The sequence below is a fragment of the Echinops telfairi genome, unplaced genomic scaffold (assembly GCF_000313985.2).
Source record: "Echinops telfairi isolate 266 unplaced genomic scaffold, ASM31398v2 ScPeMD7_7469;HRSCAF=8507_0, whole genome shotgun sequence".
Classification (NCBI taxonomy): Eukaryota; Metazoa; Chordata; class Mammalia; order Afrosoricida; family Tenrecidae; genus Echinops; species Echinops telfairi.
In genome coordinates, this window is record NW_022111372.1 from 74629686 (window position 1) to 74655767 (window position 26082).

At 41.8% G+C, this 26082-nt stretch overlaps 1 protein-coding gene across 1 annotated transcript in view; it reads left to right on the forward strand.

The window, feature by feature from the left end:
* The window catches only part of HAVCR1 (hepatitis A virus cellular receptor 1), a 32171-nt gene extending 6401 nt beyond the window's left edge, over positions 1-25770 (forward strand). The window contains exons 4-8 of the mRNA XM_045284656.1: positions 8023-8133; positions 13363-13421; positions 21172-21283; positions 23083-23119; positions 23948-25770. Of these exons, the coding sequence (XP_045140591.1) occupies positions 8023-8133; positions 13363-13421; positions 21172-21283; positions 23083-23119; positions 23948-24053 (425 nt within the window). The 3' untranslated portion in view covers positions 24054-25770. The remainder of the gene's footprint in view (positions 1-8022; positions 8134-13362; positions 13422-21171; positions 21284-23082; positions 23120-23947) is intronic.
* Positions 25771-26082: the final 312 nt, after the last annotated feature.

The window sequence follows — 26082 nt, forward strand, 5'->3', positions numbered from 1 at the left end:
TTTTTAACATTTTATTAGGGGCTCATACAACTGTTATCCCAATCCATACACACATCAATTGTGTAAAGCGCATTTGTACATCGTTTCTCAAAAAAAAAAGGAAGATTTTAAGAATAGAAGATTTAAGTTATAAGTATAAAAGTAGAGAATATAACAGTGCTTTTATTTTTATTTTATTATTATTTCAAACCACTTTATTGTTTAATGTAGTGCTTTTAAACACATTTAAAAATCTTTATATTGCTCTATTTACATCTCAATAATTATTCAGTCATTGCCCTTACAAAGTTATAAAATCAGAATAACTGAGAATATTATATCTTCCCATTTTTAATATAGACATCCTAATTTTCCTTACTATTTAATCAAAAGATCACACCCAAGCCTGGTGGCATAGTGGTTACATGTTGTGTGCTAACCACAAGGTCAGCAGTTTGAAACCCCTAGCCGCTCCTTGGCAGAAAGACTGGGTCTTTTATCCCCATAAAGAGTTATAGTCCCGGAAACTCAAAGGGGCAGTTCTACACGTTCTTATAGGGTCACCGAGTCAACATCTACCGATGGCAGTGAATTTGGTTTGGGGGTTTTGATCAAAAGAGTAAGTTCTTGAGAATTCTGTGGTCTCAGGTGCTATTGTTTTCTAATGAATTTCCTTTCACTAAGATCAATGGATCATATTAATAATAAAACCCAACACATGGGGCCTTAATAGCTATAACCTGTTTAATAATCTACTGTTGTGTGTTTTCGGTTCTTCATTTAATGAAGAGGAAGAAATGCTCCAAGGGCCCTATGTTGCAATCCTCTAGTCATTGCGTTCGACTTGTTTCCCTCGACAGACAAGCAAGATGAGATGCGTTCCCGGGTGGAAGAGCTGACTCTCAGAAACCAGCTGGGAAGCAGTTAGGGGAAGTTTTCAAAGACAAGGAGACAATAGTGAGCTTGATGAACGAGACACAGGAGAAGAGGCCAGAGGTCTAGCGAGAACCAAGAGATAACAGTGTTTTGATGACAATTTTCTTAGGATTGTGTCATTATATTATTGCTGGCTTAGTTGAACTTATAAAAAAAGTGACACTGAAATAAATTAGTAGGAGACTTTAACATTATGCTTGGAGATTCCTTGGACCCCAAACCAGTGCTGGTTCCAGTCTAGAGCAGGGAGGTGTCCAATGAAAAAGCCTGTCGAGTTCGGAGGTGGCTCTAGCTCTGAACAAATGCTGCTCCTGCCTCCCCCCAAGACTCAAACTTCTGCTGTGGTTTTCCCAGGCTGAGCTTGCTCTCTAACCTTCTCTGCGGCTTCTCCTCTTCAGTTGCTTCTACTCTTACAGCTTCTCAGACAGTGGGCTTCTTCAAAGGGGGAAACAAAATACTGACTAGAAAGAAAAGAAAGTTCAAGGTTCAATTCAGTTTCCTTCACTTGATTATTGTCCCACTGGGGCTTTTTTTATTGGACTGTGCGTGTGTGTATGTTTGCTATTTTCTCCAGATTTTATTTTAAGCTCTGGAGGGAGAGGACCAGATTGCTCTGTTCTTCAGAAGCCTCTGAGGACGTTAGACTAGGGTTATGGCGATGCCACAACTCCAGAGGCAGATCAGGCCTACTATCTGTTTTTGTTTTAAGCTTTTATTGGAGCACAGCCACCTCCATTTATTTACATATTACCTATGGAGTTGAGTAAGTCGTGACTGGGAGCACAGGGGTCCCCAGATTAAGATATTTACTCTGTGGCCCTTTATGGAAAACGTTTTCTGATCTCTGCTTTAGACTAATACCTTGTACACAATAAAACCCAAACTCCTGGAATCAAATCGAGCTCAACTCATGGTGAGTAGCATTGCTCCATAGGGTTTGTGTGGCTTTAAATCTTAAGAGGACTAACCAGTCTCATTTTCTCCCATGAAGCTACTGGTTGATTCGAACTGTAGAACCTTTGGTTAGTAGCAGAGTACCCAATCCACTAAGCAACCAGGGCTCCATTTTCACATAATGAGCACTCAAAAATATTTGTTGAAAAACATATTTTTCCTTCTCAAGAAAATATTGTCTAGACTCCCAATTAAAGGGAAGTTTTCAAATCAATTGCCTCCTGTGCCAGGACCAAGCGGGTGTTAACAAAAAAGATAAGACAATTGAGACTTAAGGGAAAATATTGGAGAAAAAATGATACTGGAGAAAAATAGTTCTTGGTTTTTTCTTTCATTGATTCTCCTTTTGTCCCAGGCCATGTTTTCAGATTTCATTTTATTCTTAGTTCTTTCTCTTTGGGTACCTTTAAGACTTATAAATTATTTACATATTGATACCAATTCTGACTCTAGAAGCAGTCAGTTATTACCTCTTATAGATGATCTCTTCAGGGGGAAGGAACTCCAGTAAATCTAGTTCACCTTCTTACCCAATGCATAAATGCTCCCTGTGCTGGCTGCACATACAATCCAGCATGGGTCACAAGGTCTCAGTTAACTTTCAATTAAAATGCAGGTTTGTAAAGTGGATACTCATTGGACTGACTGAACTCAAGGCTTTCAACATATTTGGGGGAACATTCTGAGCCTGAGAATTACTGTTTGGTTCTTAGTCATACACTTAACCCACTAACCCACTGCCATCGAGTTGATTTCAATTGAGAGCAGCCCTATATATGCAGAGTTTCTAAGGTTCTAAATCTTTAGAGTAACAGACAACCTCATTTTTTGCCTGCGAACTCCAACTCATAGTGACCCTCTGAGCCCTGATCGAGTAGTGGATTATGTGTTTGGCTGCTAACCACAAGGTCAGTAGGTCGAAAGCACTAGCTGCTTTGTAGGATAAAGATGAGACTTTCTATTCCTGTAAAGAGACGCAGTCTCAGAAATGCACAGTGGCAGTTCTAGTCTGTCCTATAGGGTCACAATGAGACCTGGGAGCCTAGAGACGAAAAAGAACTGCAGACGCGTAGACCCTGTATCCTTTCCCTAGCTTATGAAGATGTTTATGATGGCACATACATTAGATATACATGACTCCCCTTCTAAAAGTGCTTCTATGCAAATACCAGGTATCATTTCTCACCTCTGATCTCCCCCAATACATATTTTCCACTGCAGCTGGTTTCTTTGGGTGAGAAGGGCCTGATTCTGTCGGAGCTGGCCTTGTTGGCTTTGCTGATGTGCAGGCCCAGCTTGAAAGGATCTCTTACTGGGTGATTAACGCTTTCATGCTGATTTTTAAATCCAGCCCAAGACACCCATGTTCCAAAATCACCTAGAGTGGAGACCCCTGCTCCTCCAATATCCAAGCAGAACCACCAGCCCGGTAAAACATGTGGTTCTGAGCCCAGAGACTTCCTAAAAAGGACATGTAGATCCTTCAGAGCATTCTTTCAAAGCAGAAGTCTGCAGAGCTTTGTGGGAGCTGTGACTCCTGAGCCCCACCCCCAAATTATATGCAAGCATTTGTGTATGCAAACATTTACAGAGTGAAGGAGCACATGACTCTCAAAGGGACCAATTATTAGGGGTTTTGTTTTGTTTTTTTAAAGGTAAGGCTATCAGGTAGTCAGACAGGGATGGGTTGTCCCTCCCTATGCTTGTACAAGGCCCCCTACAAGAGACTGGGAAGAGAATTAGCTACCCATGCTCCAATTCAGCCACTCCCACTCCCCCTCACCAAGCCAGATGGGCGTTACCCCTGGGTGGCCCAAACTAGGCCCAGGCTCGTGACCCCACCAGGTGGGCTTACTTCAGTCAGTAAGGTCGACCAATACCTTCCACCACACCTCTTCAGCTGTAGGTTTCAAATACCAGGCTGCAGGATGACGGTCCCTCGGACTTTCACTCCTGGTCTGTGGCCGTTGGGAGAGGATTCTCTCCTCTCTTTTACCCTGCTCTGGTGCCCACTTGTGCTGTGCTGCTTGCTCTCGGGCCTCAGTTCACCACATGTGGGCGTGCAGCCCCACAAAGTTGCCTGTGTTCAGTGGTGAGCCCCAGCGCAGCTTCCACGCAGTTTGGCACACTTCCCTAAAATAGTGTGTAATCTTCTGAAACTGTAAAACCTGAAACTTCTCCTGTCCTTCATTAAAAACTCACTTGGATTACAAGAGGTTTCCTCATGAATTCTTTCTCATGCGAAGTCAAGAACTGAGATATTAGCCACTCGAGAAACCTCACAAGGCCACTGATCTAGAGCCTGTACTGTGATCTAGAGCCTGTACTGTAATCTAGAACCTACACTGTGATCTAGAGCCTGTACTGTGATCTAGAACATGTTCTGTGGACCTAGAGCATGTACTGTGATGATCTAGAGCTTATACTGTGATCTAGAGCATGTACTGTAATCTAGAGCCTGTACTGTGATCTACAACATGTACTGTGGATCTAGAGCATGCACTGTGATGATCTAGAGCATGTACTGTGATCTAGAGCATGTACTGAGGTAGGCATTGATCATGCCCAGCTGGACACAGGTTTATGTGGGAAAAATTGGGCATGTCAAAGAACAAGGGTCAGGTTAAGTAGATTCCTCAAGAACTTTGAATAGCCTTAATTCGGTTCACTTTGAAGTAGGACTCTTCCATTTCAAGGAAAATTTCAGGGAAACTAACATTTACTGTGTATTTCTTACATGCTAAGAGCTTTAATCCTTTACTTCTATGACATTCTTATATATTGTAGGTGTTATTCAATTTTATTTTATAGCCATGGGGACTTATCCCCAGGGTTTAAGCTGTTGAACGTTACACAGATAGGAGGTGGTTAAGGTAGCAGTCTGTCTCCATTATTTAGTGCATGTACTCATATCTACTCAATTATGCCCGCTATCACAAGCACTGAGCTTGTGTTTCACTGTGATTCATTGTGTTTGGATGAATCTACCCTGGTTCACAGCCTTGTGGAAAAAGCCTTTTTATGTAACTACCCTATTTTCTTAGGGGCAGTCATTGACTTACACAACTTTGCTTCTCGTATTTCTTCATTTATTTATGTGGCATGGAAATTGCAAAAGTTGCTGTTTATACTGATGAAAAAGTAAACATCAGATTTCAAAGACTTCAGGGACTTGGAACATGCATGTACATTTTTCAATTCAGGTCACTTGGTTGATACTTCAAATTCCTCGTAGATAAGAGTTTAGATTTAAGATAAGTGGAGAATAACTTGACAGACAGGTGGAGACACGACTTGCCAGTTGGAGGGCAAGTCTAGGTTCAAGCCTTCAATGTGGGGATTAGAAACGTAGTCTCGGTGGAGATTCCCAAAGCCCTGAAAGCTCTTTGACCCCTTGAAGTGGCGCTGGATTCCAAGGTGTAACAGAGATGTCACAAGTTTCTAGCCAGAAAAATCTGAGGGAACATTGATTTCCCTTGATTCTTATTGAACCATGTGTATATTTAATCAGGAGGGATCTGAAGGATCAGGCAGGAGCTGAGTTTGGAAGGGAAGGCCTTGGGTCACAACTGGAATTTTTGAGTCATAAAATTTGGAAGACAAACAGCTTTGTTCCAGGCAGTTAAACTCAGGGGACAAACTGTTGACTTTCTCAATATTGATTTAACTTCTTCCTAAAGGCAATCTCTGGGTTAGGAATGCAACCTATAGGTATGAACCAATACCTACAAAGCCTAGATTATTAAAAATTTGAGTATGTACAAAACTCATAACAAAATAGACTATTTGTGACCCACATTAAGACATTATTACTCTTATCTGTAGTGTTGTTTTCATGGTGTCTCAGTACATCTGGAAGTGTTTCTTTGTGTATAGAAAGATATGCTGTATACTAAACACTAAGATAAACATTTGCCTAATGAACAGGGGATAAAAACTGTAACTGCTCCAATGTATAAATATTTGACTTAAGACAGATTTAGGAATGAAACTTGTACATAATGTGGGAACTGCCTGTACTTCTGTGTGTGCTAAAGTGGATTAGTGGACTTGGTTTGGAGAACAGATATAATTTATTGCACTCACTTAAAATATAGATCATGTGACCTCATGGAGGATGGTATTAGTTTAGCCTTATCCTTATTCTAAGATGTCATCAGGTGATGGTTAAGAGTTAGGCTGCTGACCAAAAGGCTGGCAGTTTCAGTCCCTTGGAAGAAGGGCCCAGCGATCTATTTCTAAAGGATCAGGACCACTAAAAATCCTATCCAGCACAGTTCTACTCTGACATACTGGAGGTTGCCATGAGTCAGCATTAACTGGACAGCTACTGGAATCCTTATCTTGAAGAGCTTGTGTCTGAAGAGCTTGTGCTTGGAGTCTAAGGTAGTCCAATACATGGACTGGCTTTTTAAAAATCCACCTCTTCTCTGAGCTCAGCAGCTCTAGGGCATGCCCCCAAATCCCTATACAATTGTAGAGGAGAAAGGAACTTAAGCAAATAATGTAGGCTCAAGAGGTCTTTTGCACAGACCCAAGTTGGATAAAGTCTCCCATCAACTGACTCTTAGGTTGTCTTTACCTTAGTTGCTAAGAAAAGCCACATCTTTGAGCACTAGAGGAAATTACCAAAGCAGTTCCAAGGACAAGAGAGGACGATGTTGAAATGCAAAATCATCAAAACTGTGAGGGGGAAGGGAAATCAAAGAAAGACTAACAGATTCACTAACAGTGAGAGAGTTGTTGTGAACAGTCTGTCAGTATTCAGATCTGACTTATTCCACAGTGTGTACTCTTAAATATATGTCAGTGGTTTAAAAAAAATGGAATCTTCCAAGTATTCAGGGAAGATATAGTCTGTTGGATAAGAATGGCATAATGAGATGGTGGCAGTTAGGGAAGACTACATTTGGGAGTGAACTTCAAGGCACCACTACTGACTGGCTGTAGTGGTCTGTGGTGCTATCAGAGAAAGAACTCATGGAAAGATCTTATAAAGAGGCAAGAGAACCACTTTGTAGATCAACTCTGAGCTGCTTCCAAAATCCATGGCAATCCCAATGGGTTACAGAATAGAACTGATCTCCATAGGAATTTCTTGACTATAATTTTTATGGAAATGGATTTTCAGCACTTTTTTTTTGAGGCGCTACTGGGTGAGTTAGAACTGCAAATGTATTCGAAAGAAGCCAAGGGTGATTTCAATACAAGAAATGGGAACTTCATCCTGTCGTGGAGAGTTAGTGCAATTTTTGGGGGGTGAGAAATGGAAAATGAGTCAGAGATGACTTACGAAAAGGGAGAATAGAATAGAACTGCAGAAAGAGCCAGGGACAGGACTTTCCAGGAAGCTTGCCTGGAGTGCCATGAATCATTGTGAAAAGGGAAAGCAAGTGGCCAATATGGTCAACACGCTCAATATTGTGAGGATCTATCTGCCCAGCGTTGGAGTCACTGGGTAACACAAACATGCCCAGTCACTAACTGAAAGGTTGCAGGTTCGAGTCCATAAGGACTTGGTGAACTATTTTGAAGATTCAGCTATTGAAAATTCTATGGAACACAGTCTTACTCTGACACACATGGAGTTCCCATGAATTAGAATTGACTGGATGGCAACTGGTTTCAATCCTGTGTTGACCAATCTGTGCATCTCTCTGGAAAGATGTAATTCAGCTGAAAAGAGCAAGGAATCCAGATTGGGACTATTGTGAAGGAAGAAGGGAAATTTGACATAAATTCCCAAGGTGCTGTTCTTTGAAAGTGAAATCACGTACATGAATAAAACTTAATTAGTTGTCCTACATACTATGTACTCTTGTAGGTACTGTACAGGCTGGAAGAACATAGGAAAGTGGAAAGTGTAACTTGATCTTGTGTACCAATACACTACCCAGATTCCTATTTAGGTTAGATTTCCTCATGACAATGAAATAACTACATATTAGTGCATAGTCTGAAGGCCAATTTTGTACACATTTCCAAGAGGGAGCTGAAAATGGTAGAAGTGGATAGGTGAGAGGCATGCCTAGGAGAAAGTTGGGGGAAGGCACTAGAAGAAAGGATGACATTTAATTTCAATTTTGTTCTCATAATTTGTATTGGTGATGGAAATTTTCTCCACAAATAGAATATAGCTCTTTCATTTTTCGGTTCCAATAGTGACTTCACCTTCTCCAACGCAAACAGCAATAACCCAGCCTAAGACAGCACAGCAAACTGAGGCACAAGCCACCAGCCTGCCATGGTCCTCTTGTTCAACAGGTAACTAACTGTCCTTTCTTTACTGATGACCTGGGAAAAGTCAAGTTCTTATTTTTAACTTTTTAGCATAACCATTGACAGATACATAAGAGCACGTGTTCTGAAATAAGACAGATCTGTTTTGTGTGCCAATTCTGGTCATTCCAATCAGCTATGTGACCAGCAAATGTCTTACTCTCTCTCTCATTTGGGTAAAATTGAGGTAATGCTATTCATTTTGTAGAGCGCTTGTGAAAGGTAGATGTGTCCGTCTGGGTAGACTAGAGAAACAAATCCATGGCCACACATATGTGTATAAGAAAGAGATTTATATATAAGAGCAACTGAACATTGAGAAAAAATCCCAGCCCAGTCCATAAGTTCAGTATTAGTCCATATGTCCGATACCAGTCTATAAAGTCCTGTTCAGACTCACAAGACACATGTAATGATGCTGAATGTAGAAGATCACAGGCCAGTGGGGTAGAAAGTCTTTGGATCCAGTGTCATTGAAAACATCTCATTGCTGGCAGGGCTCTCTGCATCAGGGTGGGACCTTGTACCTTGTCTGCTGCTATGTCTCCCAGGGTGTGAGCAGAGAGTCTCCTACCTCCAAGGCGGAAAATTTATCAATTCCCAGCATCCCTAGGGGAAGGCCATGCCCACACAGAGATCTCATTAGCCATATCCTGATTAACAGCCTAGACTCCACACCTACACTCTTAATCCTCAAATTGACACTAGATTATGTAACTACCACAGTAAATGAGAGGCTTGGGATAGGATTACAAGAGGGTAATTAACAAATATTAGAGCAGCTATAGGTACTGTTATGTAAACCTCCAGGATTCATATTGACCGACACAGGGAGCTTATATGATTTGGTGACATCAACATGGACATTGCTCTAAAATTTAATCAGTCCTGATTCAGAACCCATTACTGGGCTCCCTCTCTGGAGCCAGACCTTCAGCTGTTAAATACAGATTTGTGGTACTAGGCCATGCTGGTCATCATTATTATATGCTTTGTCCAAGCTTTGGGCCCCTGAACCAGCCAGGGGGTTCCCATACTGCCTTACTGTGCTTACACAGCGACATTTTGGGAACATTTGAGGATGGTAACCTCAGTATCAAAGTGCCATATCCTACTGAAATCTTGCCTTTGCACCTTCTACCTTACCCTTCTGTTAAGAATGTGCTGTCATGGCGTTCAGTCTCCTTTAATTTGACTCATCAGTCCAAGGTTAATTCTTATGAAGTGAAAGAACACGACTTTACCCTCCAACCATCTTTACCAGTTTTGACATCTCATCCCTCCAAAGGTACCCTCTACTTTTTCCTGGTAGTCATGAGTCACTGCAATGGCCACACAGAGCTCACAGACAAAACCATGATAACCATGTTTATCAGGGACGTCAACAGGCTACAGTTCCCTCGGGCATGCCTGCAGGCACACTTCTCTCTGCTTCTTAGCCTCTCAGCCATGCTGGCCCCTTGGTCTCTGCCCTGCTTGAACAATACAACAAAGCTGGTTTAGTGCTGCCAAGAAATGTCCAGGAGGTACTCCACTTTAAGTGAGCCTCAATGTACTAAATTCTAGCTTCATGCATCTCCAAATCTAGCTCTCTCTACGAAGTGCCCAGGCGGCTGCCCAAAGGCACTCAGAAAGCCCACCACTTTGTTTTGTGGTCTTGGCTCAATTCGATCTTCTGGATCAAGGAGATTTAGGATCCAAAGAACATACTCTACTCCTAGCTCTTGTTTCTTGATGGTATTGAGATTTCTGACTCTGTTGACCAATCCTCAGGTTCGAGTTCCATAAACTCAATTTGCATGGTCCCACTAATTTTGTAAGAATTGCAAAAACTGTAGCTAGGAGAGCCCTAGCAAATAATTTACTGAACCATATTTTCCAAATCTTGTCTATATTTTCCCCTTTCTTATGAATGTAAAATTGAGCATATAACATTGAAATGTAGAGAGAGGAACCATATTCACTACATCGAGTCTATTTCTTTTCATACTGACCCTATTGAACACAGTAGAATTGATTCTGAGAATTTCTGCTATCGTAATTGTTTTCAGAAGCAGACAAGCTCATCTTTCTCCCACAGAGAGGTGGATGGGTTAGAACCGTCAACCTTGTAGCTAGCAGCCAAATGCTTAACCTTAGAGAAGGGAAAGATGTTTATCGTCTCTTCCAGAGAACTCTCTTCGTTACTCATAGCAGCATGCTCATGGAATGCTACATGCTGAACCCCTTCGTGAAGCATCACTATACGGCTGGCTCTTGCATCCTTGTGTTATATCCAAGCAAGGTCAACCCTTGAAGGAACCCTCATGTGTATGCCTCCTTGTGCTCAGGAGTTGCCAATCTATAGTGATCCCTTTGAATGGGCTCCCTTTTGCCAAACACTCCTGGAAGCTGGTTAATTTAATATGGACCTACAGTGAGACTCACATAGGAACCTGTTCACGTGGGATTACAAAATTGTGACATTTCGTTTTGAAAATGAAATCCTTGAAAGGAACTGTTTCCAGGCACAAAACCAAAATGAAAATAGATAAGACCACAAGGTAGCAGCAGTGGGAGCAGCTGCATACCACACTTTTAGGTTGTGAGGAGGAAGGGAGTAGGAATGGGGAGTTATTCTTTTAAATATCATGTCACTAAAACCCGATCAAGGTAGAGCTTTCCACAGTGAAACAGACATTGGAACAGCCGTGTTCCTGGGCCTTGGGCGGCTGCCGCCTTCTTGGCAGTGTCTCTAAAGCTCCTGGGCCAAGTCCCCACTGTGCCCAAGTCTGCCCTCAGTTGGCTAAAGCATGGCTGAAGCAAAACATGTGAGGTCTGGAAGGGATTTATGGTTGTTCATGATATGGCTGGCCATACATTTGACAGCCAATCACTTACCTCATTTAATTCTTCCAAGGAAGGTCTGATTTATTCTCATTGCTAGAGAAGCCGTGCATGTGCACATATGGTCAGGAGAGACCAGTCCCGGGAGAAGGCCATTCTGCTTGGTAATAGAAGGGCAGTGAAAGAGGGGAAGGCCCACAGTGAGATGGACTGACACAGCAACTGTGTCGATAAGCTCAGGTATAGGAACCGTTGTGAGGACGGCACAGGACCAGGTAGTGTCTCCTTCTCCTGTGCATGGGGCCACTATCATTCGGAGCCAAGTCGATGGCATTTAACAAGAACAGAGCTCTACTTAAGGAACTCCGGTGCCACTGTGGGGCAAGTGTTGGGTTGCTAATCACAAGTGTGCTGGTTCAAATCCAGCAGGTGTCACATTGGAGAATGATGAGGCTGACTGTTCCCATAAAGATGTTTAGTCTTGACAGGAAGCCTTATATAGGATCACTGTAAGTCAGAGTTGATGCACTGTCCCTGGTTTGTTCTGCATTAGAGTCAAGTTCAGGTGCTAGCTGAGTGCTATGCCAGTTACTACTGTGTCCTTGGGCGGTTGGTTAACCCACCTCACTGGATGTTTGAGAGGTTGAAAGGGCATTATGTGCACCCCTCCCCTTCCATTTTATTGTGATTATTATGTCATTGTTTGTTGCTGTCAAGTGGATTCCCACCCCTGGTGTGCGCATGCTTGACAGAGTGCAACTCTTCCCCAGGGCTTGTGGGAACAAATCACGGGGTCTGTCTGATGAGAAGCCACTGGGGAAGTTGGAGTGGTTGGCAGCTGAGTTCTTTTTGTTATTGTTGTTCAAAAACCATTTTACTGGGAACTAATACAGATATCACATCATTGCATAGTTCAATCATATCAAGCAGTATTGTTCAATTGCTACAGTTTCAAAACATTTTCTTCCTTCTTGAACTCCTTGACATCAGCTCCTCTTTACCAGTCCTACCCCCTCACTGTACCCCCCAGGAACCTTTATTCTACTCGTGGTAGTTGAGTTCTTAACTGTTGACATTATAAGGACTGAGCCCTGGTGGCACTGTGGGATTTGTGTTGGGCTGGTGACTACTAAGTCAGCACTTTGAAACCACCTACTGCTCTGAGGGAGAAAGATGAGACTTTCTACTCCTGTAAAGATTGACAGCTTTGAAACCCAAACCGTAGGGGGAGTTCTACCCTACCCTGTCCTGTAGGCTTTCTCTGAGTCGGGATGGAGTGAGTTTGAGGTGGGTCATGGAATTACTGTGGGCTGCTCAATTTGAAACCACCAGCCCCTTCACTGGAGAAAGATGAGGCTTTGTAGAAACACACAAGGGCAATTCAACTCTGTTCTAAAGGGCAGCTATGAATTAGAATCGACTTGATGGCATTGGGGTTGGCTTTGAGTTTTTTGTTGTGGCATTATAGGTTAAAGTTATTTTTAAGGGTTAACATATTTCGTTGTGTATTATAAACAGATAATGCCAAAATACTGCTAAACTTCCACAATTTGACGGTGAAATATCCTTTTAGATTAGGGTGCAGGTGGTATTGGGTGCATTGGTATTATTCTAGTACATGCTTTGGAAAGGGCTTTTGGATAAAAGTATAGGCACACTTGAATACTGCGTAGGAGTGATCTACTTTGGATCTCATAGTACCTTTTACTGACATTCTGAATCTAATACCAATGTAATGTCCATTCTGATTGGTTGGTGTGATCTTTGTGTGTGTGTGTGTGTGTGTGTGTGTGTGGCAGGGATGGGGGGTGTCTCCTGGGTAGCTCAGGTGTGTAAGTGTTCAACTGCTAACTGGTGTTTCCTACCCACCGAGTGGCACCACAGAAGAAAGCCCTATTGCTTGGTTTCTGAACGCTAACAAGCTTGAGAACCCTACAGAGTGCACGTCTACTCCACAGCACGTGTGGTCTCCCAGGTCGTAGTCAGCTGGACAGCAACATTGTTTTGCTTTTACTGTTCCTTCTGGGCACAGACTGACAACTTTTTTCATGACACGAAAATGATTACTTTTAAATGACATCTTTGCTGTCTTAGTTAAAAATGAGTGTATGGAGTTCTGTGACTTCCCTAAAATGGTAGCTACAACTTTGGAATTTTTTACCCCTCCCCCCCATAAAGAAAGGGGTCTATGATCCAAAGCTGAAGGGTCAGACTCACAGGTTAAACTGATCTGTGTTAATAACGTGTTAGGACTTACCTGGTGCTGAAGCATTTGGCCATATTACTATTTCACTTTTCATCATCAAAAGACAATGTGAATGTGTTTAGTGTCTGCAGTAGAAATGCAATGCTTTTATATAATTTTAATTGATTCTCCTTCTTTTTGAGCAGATGGGAATGGTACCGTGACACAGTCTTCAGATGGCTTTTGGCATAACAATCAAACTGTAAGCATACTCTTACCTCTTTTATTAGCCAGATTCACTTCCATATGTCTCCTTGGAAGCAAGCTACCTGTGCAGTCTAACTCGACAAGACCACCCCACACATTTCCATTACGAAGGAAAGATGAAGGAAAGAGACGCTGACTCTCATTGCTGTTCATTGCTGTTGAGCTGATTTGACTCGTGGTGACTGCTCTATTAGGGTTTCTTGGCTCCCATCTTAAAAGAAGCAGATTACCAGGCCTATCTCCCATGACACTGTTGATTGAGTTTGAACTACCAATCTTTAAGTTCACTTGAAATATTCAGTTGGGTGGACTAGTTTGTTACAGATGACGGATGAGTGGTATTTTATTATACACACACACAACGTATAGACTTTCTACTGCCCAAAATTGGAAGCAAAAGGCAGGCTCATTCAAGCAGCTTGATGGAATATAGCAAGAAAGGCTACAAAGTATCTTTCGTAAAACAACATGCTTAAATCAGTGAGGTGGAGGGGAGAACCTCAGTTACACACACAAAACAAGTGAAAGCATGTTTGCTATAACATCTTAAGAACAGGATCCCTCATATCCTTTCCAACCTAACTTCCATCCTTTGTAGAAAATTTGAGACCACTGCTGTTGCTTTTCCCCCTGCATTGTTATCTTCTCATAGGAGGACTTATTGACATCGTAAACAATTTTATTATTCTGACAGTTCTTATTTTTTCTCACAGTCAGCCTGAGAAACATCTAAGTGGTCCCAGTCTTATGAAGTTCTCTTGTCATCTTTCAAATAATTTAGGCAAATGTGTCAATAGCTCCTTCTCTTTTGGCATCCTTGAACAAAAGAAACGAACTGTTACTATGTGCAAGTAACACTTAGAAGCCGCAAAATAAAAAGAGGTTGAGTGTATAAAAACAATCCTCTGATAGCAAGTGATAAAAGATAACAGCATAACTATTGAAGACAAACGATAAAGTGAAAAAGCTCAGGCGAGGTTGGACAAGTTAGTGCAGGGCCAAAATGTCCTTAAAACTATAGTGGACACAAAAAAACCAAAGCATTTCAAACCCTGTAGAGTGTCGCTCCTGACGAATGCAACAGGGTGAGACTCTGTCAGTCCATTTTCCGTCTCTCTTGCATAGCTGGAAGAGGTTGGACGTTGGCCCCCGTGGCATTTAAAGACACAGGCACTGATTGATATGATAGATGTTAAAAATTCGTGTAGAATTTGTAAACAGCTCTGCCCCAATTGCAGAACTGAAACTGTAAATGATAATATGATCAGATTTATGTGCGGGCGGGGAACTGTGAGCTTCTTTTTAATTTCATTTATCTGCAAAATAGGTGTGTTTAACAGCAAGTAGAAACAAATTAGAAACAAGCTAGGCGGTAGAGAAGGCAGGGGCTTTTTGATGCCTTGAAGATGCCATGATGTATCCTAGGTAACTTGAAACTGTATCCTAGGTAACTTGAAAATGTACAACTTGTATTTTGATTGAATAGGTAATTTCTCATTACCTTGAGAGAACTGAACAAATACATGAAAATGCATGAGAAAAACCTTCATTGCTGCTATTTTTAATCACTAAAATGTCATAAACCACCTAGATGTTGAGACTAAGGGTTTAATTATTTAAGCAGTTACACGTATCCAAGTGTCACCACTAAGCGTGCACTTGCTATGTGTATTCACTAACCAGTTCAGATGGTTACAGTGAGACAATCACATTTTGTGATGGTTGTTGATAGGGTGACATTGAGTCCGTTCCCACTGATTAGGACCCTTTCCACAACAGAACCAACATTCTGACTCTACTTCCTTTAAGACACGCGTGTGTGTTTGTTTGTTTTTTCAGTCCATGGTACTTCCAGTGTTTTAGGCCACCACCCTAATTCAAATGCATCAATTTTTCTGTGGTCTTAGTTATTCCATGTGAAGCTTTGCATGCTTATGAAGTGAACGAAAATACCGTGGTTTTGTTCAGGCACACCTTAGTCTTCAAAGCAACGTCTCTGCTCTCAGACATTTTAAAGAGGCTGTATTAGTCTGGGTACTTTAGAGAAACAAATCCACAGCAACTCATGTATAAGCGAGATTTATGTAAAGAAAGTGTGCATCACGGAAACATCCCAACCCAATGCTGCCCAAGCCCACAAGTCCAACATTAACCCATTAACCCAACACCGGTCCACAAAGTCCTCCACCTCACAAAACAGAGGCAATGATGCCGACTGCAGGAGGAAAGCTGAGTCAGTGAATGAATAAGCAGCTCAGCACTAGCAGGGGTCTCCACACAGCTGCTCCAGCACCCAGAGCTGCATCGGGATAGGTCCATGTGGCTTCTCCTTGGGGATCTCTTGTAGGAAGTCAATCTTGCAAGCTGAAGCAGGGAACTGCTAAGGCAGCTGCACCCTGGTGTGACCATCACAAAGCAAGAGACCCGAGAACTAGAAAGGAGAGGCTCACCACCCATATTTCCCTCCACCTTTCAATTAGCCCCACATGTGATTATCAGCCAGGTTGGCACAATTAACTAACTCAGAGGCCCTGTGCATCAGATTTGCCCAATTCACTATGCCATCTGATTTCTTGACTGTTGCTTTATGGATCTAAGTAAAACGAAATTCATAAAAACATGAATTTTTTCCCCTGTTTATCATGATATTGTCTATCGGTCCAGATGTGAGTAGTTTTGCTCTCTTTAGATTGACTTGTCATCCCTCCTGAACGCTATAGTCTCAGATCTTCATCAGTAAGTGCTTGAAACCCTCTTTGCTTTCAACTAGCAAGGTTATGTTATTTTCGCACTGCAGGCTGTTAATGAGACTTCTTCCATTCCAAATGGCACTTTCTTCAAATCGTCCAGGTTCTCAGTTTTTTGCTCAGCATACATATCAAAGTAAGTGTAGTGAAAGGATACCACCCCAATGCACGCCTTCTCTGACTTTAAACCATGCAGTATCTTCTTGTCCATTTGAACAATTGCCTCTTGGTCTATGTAGCGATTCCAAATAAACACAATTACATGTTCTGAAATTCCCATTCTTCTCTACACGACTCATTGTTTGTTATGATTCACACAGTTGAATAGTCTCGCATAGTCAATACAACACAAGTAAACATCTTTCTGTTATTCTCTGCTTTTAGCCAAGATCCGTCTGAGTTTAGCAGTGATCTATATCCCTTGTTTCTCGACCAGGTCTAAATTTCTGGTAACTCCCTGTCAGTGTGCTGCTGTCCTTATTTTTCCTTAATTATCTTCAACACACTTTCCCATTGTTGTTGGTGGTGCCATGGAGTTGGCTCTGTCATACAATGACCCTTATGCACAGCAGAATGAAGTAGCACTGGTTCTGCCTCGCGCCCAGAATTGGTCTTATGTTTGAGACTGTCACTGCATCTACAGTGTCAAGTCATCTTGTCCAGGTCCTTTCCCCCCTCTCTCCTTACACTTTACTAAGCTTGACGGCCTTCTCCAGAGACTGTCTCTCTTGACAACATGTCCAAAGGATTTAAGATGAAGTCTTGTCATCTTTGTTTACAAGGGGCAGTCTGGCTGCACGTTGTCCAAGACAGACTTGTTTATTTTTTGGCAGTCCCTGATACTTTCAGTGCTCCTCATCTGCACTATGATTCAAGTACATCGATTCTTCTTCAGTCTCTATTATTCAACGTCCAACTTCCACTTGCACATGTGGTAATTAAAAATACCAGAGCTTGGGTCAGGCGCACCCAAGTAACGTCTTTGCTTTTCAACACTTGAAAGAGGTCCTGTGCAGCAGATTTACCCAATGGATCGTGTCCCTTGACCTCCTGATTGTGCTTCCATGAGCATTGATTGTTGAGCCAAGCAAGAGAAAATCACTGACAACTTCAAGCTTTTCTATTTAGCATGCTGTTACTTATTGGTCCAAGTGTGGGGATTTTTTTACATTGAGCTGTAATCCAGATTGAAGCTGCAGTCCTTGATCTTCATCAGCAAGTGCTTCAAGTCTTCCTCATTGTCAGCAAGCAAGCGTGTGTCATCTGCACACCACAGATTGTTAAAACGCTCTCCTCCAATGGTATACTGCATTCTTCTTCATATAATCCAGCTGGTCTGATGATTTTCTCAGCATACACATTGAAAAAGCAGAGTGAGAGATACACCCCTGATGCACACCTTCCCCAATTGTAAACCATGGAGTCTGCATTCCATTGTTTTGTTCGCATAACTGCCTCTTAATTCATGGATAGTTCTGCATGAATACTGTGTAGTATTCTGGGTTCTCAGTCTTCTCAAGGCGTATTAATTAAAATTTTACTAGCATGTGATATTAACGATGTTGTTTAGTACTTTCCATATTCTGCTGGATTACTTATTTTTTTGCAATGGGCAGAAATATGGATTTGCTCCAGTCCAATTTTCTGGGAACAGACTAGTGAGTGCTCCCAGGACTGTGTCAGTGTTTTGAAACATCTCTATTGGTGTTCTGCCAATTCCTGAAGCCTTGCTTTTTGCCACTGCCTTCAGCACAGTTTGACCTTCAGTCTCCTCAGCGGTCTATTGGTTCTTGATCATAAGTTGCATATTGAAGTAGTTGATTGTAGAGCAATTCTTTTTGATATAGTGACTGCATATTCCTTTCGTTTTCTTTGATGCTCCCTGTGTAATTCAGTATTTTGCCCATAGAACCCTCCAATATTTTAACTCAACGTTTGTATTTTTCTTCAGCTCTTTCATATTGAGATGTGACTGAGCCCGAGCCTCTCCTTCTCTCGTGACTGTCCAACGCCACGTCTTTGTGCATTGGGTTGTAGGGCTTACTTCGCCTTCCCTCGCTTCCTTCTGAAAATTGCCATTCCGCTTTCTTACTGCATCACTTCTTTCATTTACTTGAGCACTCTATGTTCCGGAGCAAGCTTCAGACGCTCTTCTGACATCCATTTTAGTCTAGTTTCTGTCTGTAGATTTATCTATCCTGAGCTGCGTGTAAAGAAAATCAAAGAAAAATCCCCCAAATGACACCACAGAAAAGCCCAAATCAAAAGAAAGCAGAAACTAATATAAGCGGACAAATTAATAGGTCAAAAGGGAAAATGAATCTGATGTTAAATTTCAGCGTAACTATATCTGCATCAGTTCACTTTCAAACCACTCTGTCTGAGGGCAAGGCTATTCATGTCTTAAGACAAAGGACCAAGGGAATTCGACGGAGGCTTAATCCATGTGGGGACTCGGCATATGGATTTTAGGCTGTCACTGTCATCCACGGTCACATAGGTTGGTGTGCTTTTTCCATGTGGACTTAGCTGACCCCTAATTTAGATGGCTGATTGTTTTAAGGAACGTTTTTAAGACCTTTTCTGATAGCTTGGCACTATCTGATTTCTTCACCATACTTTGCTATAGCACCTGTATCTTCAGTGACCCCTTCATGGCAAATATTGAGTAGAACCATATCATAAGAACTTATTGTTCTTAGGTTAGGGCTTATAGTGTTGTGAAAGCTTAAAATCAATTCATATGTTCAATGTTTATATGTATCTATTCCAGTTTAGTGACAGCATTATCAGTTTTATGTATTTATTTTTAGAAATATAAGTAACTTCAATGAGGTCTTTGGTATTTGGCATTTCTACTAACAGTGTCAATAAACTATTCAATGATATAGACTTTGAAAGTGGCATATAAGGTAGTCTTAATTTGCTGACATTGAAAGCAAGAGGTTTTAAGCAGAAGTCCAATGACCTCCAAATCCATGACCTTGGGGAGCAGTCTTCCTCTTCTCTCATTAGGGTTCCCTAGGCTGTAATCCTGACCATGTCGATTGCCAGTTCTCCTCTCCTGAGAAGTGGCGGGTAGGTTTGAAGTCCACTTCTTATTCAGCAGCCGAGTGCTAATCCATCGAGCAACCAGGGCTCCTTTCATTTCATCTCAAAGAAAGCTAGATCCTCTGGCATCGAGACCATTCCAACAGATAGCAGCCCCATAGGCTAACGTAGAAATGCTCCTTTGCTTTTCCAAGATAGTGCATCTTAACAAGAGCCCATGGCACACCTTTCTCATACCTTAGAGCCACTGAGGATTCAAACCTCATACCTTGTGGTTACAGACCAATGCTTATCCCACCACACCAAATCTCCTCTGTATTCCTTGTAACATTCACTAGGAAACACCCCAAAGTACCTTTTCCCAAAAACTCAATTGAATAAGCACTTCACAAACACAGAAAGAGAGCTTCGGAGAGTAAATAGAAGAGTTGGAATTTTGACTCCATGTTTAATTTTTTCTCAAGAAAAGATTAGATTCTGACCTAAAAGGAAGATTAGATTCTCCATTTTCTATAAAGTATCTACTCTATAGGAAGTCTTTAGGATTAGAGCTAAATTTTATAAAGGGGCCTAATGTGAGGTCGGGCATTTCTCAGGTTTCTTCTGAAAGGGGTGATCTCTTATGATGTGCAAGAGACTTAAACAAAATTCTACATCTCTACTTTAATTGTGCATCTGTGAGATGTTTCTTTCAACATATTGAATCATAGTTAAAAGAACTAATAGGCAACATAACCCAGAAGCAAATTCAATCATTAGGAAGCATACTCAAATAACTTTAGGCAGCATCATAGACAATTTATATAGGAACTTAAAGTGATTGTTATTTTTTATTTAGTTAGTTTACAATATCATAAACCCAAACCAATGTTCATGGAGTCAATTCTGAGTCAGGAAAAGCCTGTGGATATGAGAGAAGAACTGCTCCATCGAATTTCCAAACTTTCAGAGCAGAGGCCTCTTTTCCGAGGTACCTCTGGATAGGTTTGAACCACCAACCTTTAAGATAAGTAGCCCACCACCTAACTGTTTATGCCAATCAGAATTTTTTTTCTTCAATATAATAAGAGTATATAGTTATGGAATATTTATTGAGTTTTTTCATTTTAAAACCTTTTTACCATCTTGAGGTGTAATTTATATGTAATAAATGACACCCATTTTGAGCGTTTGAGTGTGCATTTAACAAATGTATACGTGTAGGTAAATACCACCCCAAGCAAAATATGAAATATTTCCATCACCACCTGTGTTAGTCTGGGTACAATAGAGAAACAAATCCGCAGAAGCTCATATGTATTAGAGAGAGTTTTATATAAAGGGTAAGTGCACATCAAGAAAACATCACAACCCAGTGCTTCCCAAGCCCACAAGTCCAACATTAGCCCATATGTCCAACACCAGTCCACAAAGTCCTCCTCCATCCCAAAAACACACACATGATGCCAACTGCACGGGTAAAGCCGAATCAGTGTAAGCATCTCAGTGCTGGCAGGAGTCTCCACACTGCTGCTCCAGCACCCAGGGCTGCACTGGGGTAGGTCCATGTGGCTTCTCCTTGGGAATGTCTTGAAGGAAGTGAGCCTTGCCAGCTGAAGCAGGGAACTGACTCAAGCAACTGCACCCTGGTCCGACTATCAGAAAGCAAGAAATCCAAGAACTAGAAAGGCAAAGCTCACTGAGCCATTTATCCCCCCACCCTTCAATTAATCCCACATGTGTTTATCGGCCAGGTTGACACAATAATCTTCAACTATGTCACCACCCAAAATATTTGAATTTCAAATTGCCCTGGAATTTCACCATATGGGTGCAATCTAGGACTATTTGATCTTACCCCTGGAGGACCCAAAGGCCAAAAAGAGATATGTGTGTAAGGCATTCAGGAAAATGTTTTCTATTCATGGCTCTAACAGGAATCTTGTTCCCTTGCTGATGTTTCCTTAGGAAGTGTCCCTGGTACAAGAGACACAGAGGACTGCTGCTAAGGAAGTCTACATTGGAATCGGGATTTTTGCTGCAGTGCTGCTCTGTCTTTTGGTTGTCTTGATTATCCGAAGTAAGTCATTGTTGGCTTGGGCCTAATGCAGCAGAGCAAGGGCTCCAGCGTCACAGGGCTTGGGCTCCAGTAACTCCAACTCTTTCCTGGCACACGACTTTGGTTTTGAATAACTTTCCTTTAACTCATCCATAAAATGCATGTGGCTTCCACCTACCTCCAGGTGGGTGTGAGTTTTAAAGGAGTTAAAAACAAAGAGCAAACACATTGCTATTGACTCGATTTTGACTCAGAAATGAGCCTGCAGAGCACAGTGGGATTGCCCCATAGGATTTCTAAGGATGTAAATCTTTCTGGGAGCAGACTACCACATCTTTCTCCCTTGGAGCTGCTGGTGGGTTTGAACCACCAACATTTCAGTTAGCAGCTCAGCCTTCTACTCACCCTGCCAAAAGAGTTCCTTGCAAGAAGTAAGGGTCAACTCAAAAAGCTATTTTTATTGGCATAGAAAAGGCTATTGTTACCTTAATGCTTAAAATGAATATTGATTGACTAGTATAAAGTGAAAACAAAGATAATGAATTGGGGATTTTGTAAGATATAGAATTTAAATACAGATGTATCCTGCCTGCCCATCTCCAGCTTCCAAGATCAGAATGAGTGGTCCTATGAAATCTTTAAACTGCAATGGAGTAAAGTGCAAAAGCAATTAGCATTCACTTATATTGGGAAGTTATGATGAGCATTCTTTACCTGAAAAAATATCTTACCTACTAACACACAAAAGCTATAATAACACTAACTTACAGTGTTCACAGTCACAGTTCAAAGCTGTGAAGGCTTGATACTAAAGCTCTGAGTTTAATGAACATGTAGACATCACTCTTGATACTGAAGTTTTGTGCTGCCTCTATAACAAACTGTGAACCAAAATCAAACCAAACTACTGCCACCAAGTCCATCCTGGAACATAGTGACCCTCCAGGACAGAGTAGAATTGCTCCCCAAGGTTTCCAAAGGTCTACATCTGGTAAAGAGCAGACAACCCCAACTAACCCACTGCAGCATCAAACAAACTCAAACCACACACACAGCTGTCAGGCCGATTCCAACTCAGAGAGACCCTAGGACAAAGCAGACTGTCCCTGTGGGTTTCCAAGGCTGTAAGTCTTTATGGGAACAAACAGCCTCACCTTTCTCCCGTGGAGCCACTGGGGGTCTCAAACTGCTGACCTTGCGCTTTGCAGGCAACTCATAAACCATTATTCCACCAATCTGTTAGACTCGCATAGCGTAATATTTCATTTTCATTTATAATTTGACACATACACCCACAAGAGAGCCCTGGTGGCACTGTCAGGTAAGCTTTGGACTACTAACTGCAAGGCTGGAAGGGGTTATGTGTTCAAGCCCACCAGCCTCCCCTCAGAGAAAGATGAGGCTATCTGCTGCTGTAGAGATTTACAGCATGGTGGGAATCAATTCAATGGCAGTGGATTTGGATATACATCCATACATTCAGGCTTATTTGCCTCTGGTTATTAATAATTAAATTTCTATTTTTTAAATGAAGAAAACTCAGGATTTCTGAAATGGTTTCCAGAAAATTGGCATTAAATCCAAAATTTGAAGGAAATCACAGGTATTACTGAAGGTTTTAGGGAAAGACTTCTTCATATTTTCTTTTCTTTGTAAAATATTCTTTTGTAGTTCTATACGTAATTATATTTAAGCTCTGATTTCCATAAAGGTTTTGTGTTTATGCTAAACTAATAGCAGGCATAATGTTTTCAATTGGATATCATGAACCCATTTTCTGACATGTTTTGTTTTTGTGCTGACGCCCCCCCCCCATATAGAGCAGTTCTACATGAGAAACAAGCTGCAACAACTAAGGTAAGTTGGACAGGGTTTGCACGGACACTTTTTGATGTCTACACTCTAGAAAAAGCAAAGAGAAATCTTCTTTCCATTTCTCTCTCCTTTTTAAATATATGTTTTTTAGTTTTTAAAATATTTTTAATAAATACTCCGGACCCTAAAAATTCAGCGTAAGGAGCCTGACTTTCATTTTTCAAACCCACTAGTAATATTACCAGCATTTCTATTTCGTGTTGTTGAAGAAAACCTCAAGTCTAGCTTCTTAAAGCAATAGAGCAGGATTGCACATTTTGCTTGCTGCAACTGAACATTTGTATGATTGTTTGGTTTATACTCTCCTTTCATTTAGTGCTATGATTATTCAATGCTTACTATATTCCGGAAAGATGAGCAACACAGACAGAAAACATATAAGCAAATAAACAGTGCACCTTCATATGCTCTCATATAAACACCACGTGAAACATAGACTATGGTAATGGGCTGGTTGAGAGATCACTGGAGGAGCTCTGCAGAGAGCCTAAAAGACAATTACTGGCTAAAGACACAGGAGGTGCAAAGGCACTGAGGTGGAGCCCATGTCTCCAGTTCTCCATAGTTCCCAACATTCCCTCTGCTACATACCCAGATTGCTCCACTTATATATATTAGCTGTCTGCCCATTAGGCATTTGAATTTATAACCATTGGATAGCTCTTTCACTCCATGGGTTCATATGTGGATGAAGCGCTGGCGCCCCACACAGCCAGTCTCGTTCATTTGGGAACAAAAGTGATGCTGCTATTTCAAACCTGGTCTGTTCTGTCCCTTCCTGGCTTTACTTTTCCACAACTCTTTCTACAGAGTGGTCACATTTAACGCCCCTCAGAGCGGAGTGTTGCAGAACGCAGCAGGCCGAGCAGAGGACAATGTCTACATTATCGAAGAGAATCTTTACGTCATGGATTGAGACCGATTGGCCCTCCAGGGCTTTATCCCCTGAAGACTGCAGAAGACACCGATCCAGGGTCAGACTTCGAAATTCCAGAACCATTTTTCTGTGTCATTTCCTCCCAGCATCCAACATGTCAGTGACATTGAGTTGCGTGACTCTCCAGCTTTAATCTGTGTGCAATCATCCCCAGTGGTGCTATCATAACCCCCTCTGTTAACCCTGAACTGGCTCAAACATTCTGACGAGATCAGGAGCTCTTTCTTAAACACAAAATTTTAGAACCGGATATTTAAAAACAAAACAAAACAAAAGAACACTGCATAGAGCCAGACTGCTTCACAGGATTTCCAAGCCTGGGCATCTTTATGGGCGCAGAAATGCCATGCCTCCACATCCTTTTTTCCTGTCCTTCAGCTGGTTGCTTCAAACTGTTGAGTTAGTCACTAATTTCAGCCTTCCAGCTCGAGTAAATCCTGGGGACGGAGCTCAGAACCTGGAAGTTTAGGAGGGTAGGGTGCTTGCTCTCCGAGACAACATGTTCTGTGTTATTCTGCAGGGTTCAAGCAAATGGATGGCCCCTCTGTGAATAAAGGCCATATGGGAAATAGGCTGGGGAACACTGTATACTACATTTCCTGACAGTGTTAGCCTGATCTTCCTCCACCCAGATTTACTCTCCAGTATCTTCTGTCTTTAGCCAGTAGGCATACAGCTAGAGATTTGAAATGAAAACGCAGATGTGTGGCTTCTCTGAGCAGACCCTCTACACAGCACACGGGGCTGTCCTGGACCTCCGCACTCACGTTTGCGCCACACCTGCTGTGTGGGGTTCCTGCTCTGGTCTCCACCCACCTCCTGGGGATTTCAAGTGCATGTTACAGGCTTGAGGAACCTTCGTTGAGTCTAAAATTCCCCAAACTCGTTAGCGTAGATGCCTCATTCAGAGCACACCCCACTGGAGCACAGGGTCAACGGCTGGCAGATGTGTTTCTGCAACAGCAGCATACACCAGGAAACATCAGGGCTCATTGCTTGGGCTTTTTTTTAAGCCTAAAATTTCCCATCTCGTAAAAACGATCATTTCCACCATTACCACTATACTTTGTATGATGGTAAATTTTAACGAGATGGTTCTTGGTGAAATTCTTTGAAAAGTACACACTACAAAAATGAAAGGTTGTTTTTGTTTGTTTCTTGTCCCCCACCCAGCAGAACTTAATAGCCAACCGACCATTACTGCACAGTCAATACTTTCAATGGGGCTGCATTCAAGTCTCTAGGCTATATTGAACCTCTTGGTTTTAATAATATTTCTTATTTTGAAAAACACAATGCTTGGTTATTTGGCTTCATGCGATTGCTGCTGGATTGAGATGTACAGATTTGTCAATAGTTGCAAAGCAGGAATGGATAAGAGGGGAGCCGAGGGAGCATTTGGTTAAGGACACGAAACTCTTGTCTGTAAATATATCAGTCTTGTAAAATGTCTAGAATATTTTTGTTTTTGGTACTTCGAAACACAATTGAGATTCTATTATCTACAATCTGTCTGGGGCCACTAGGGCACTGGTGTAATTCAGACTGCATATTTAAAATTAAGCAATTTTGCACAGCTTAGAGAAACAACAGAACTGATCTTTCACTGGTGGCGTGAGAGCTTGAGGAGTACTTAGTGCCTGCCTCGTTTCATTTGTATGTGCACTCAGCAATAAAAGAATTTTCAGTTTGAAAACTGGCTTGCTATTTTCTCAGGTTTATCAGGAGGTGGTTTGGCCCTGAGAGTCACGGGAGGTATAAAGGGATTGAGAGCTCTGATGTGTCAGGAACTGCAAGTGCTGGGGTGTGACACAGAGGATCCTGAATGGCACTTCCCCAGGACCTCAAATTTAGTAGCGAAGGAACACAAAAACCGTTATTGCCAGTATCAATTGCCGCTAAGAAAAGGTAAAAGAGAATGGGATACAGCAGGGCCACTCACCTTGTGGCACTGACATTTCCAAAGTTCCAAAACCAAGCTCGCCGTGTTGATTGTGACTCACACAGA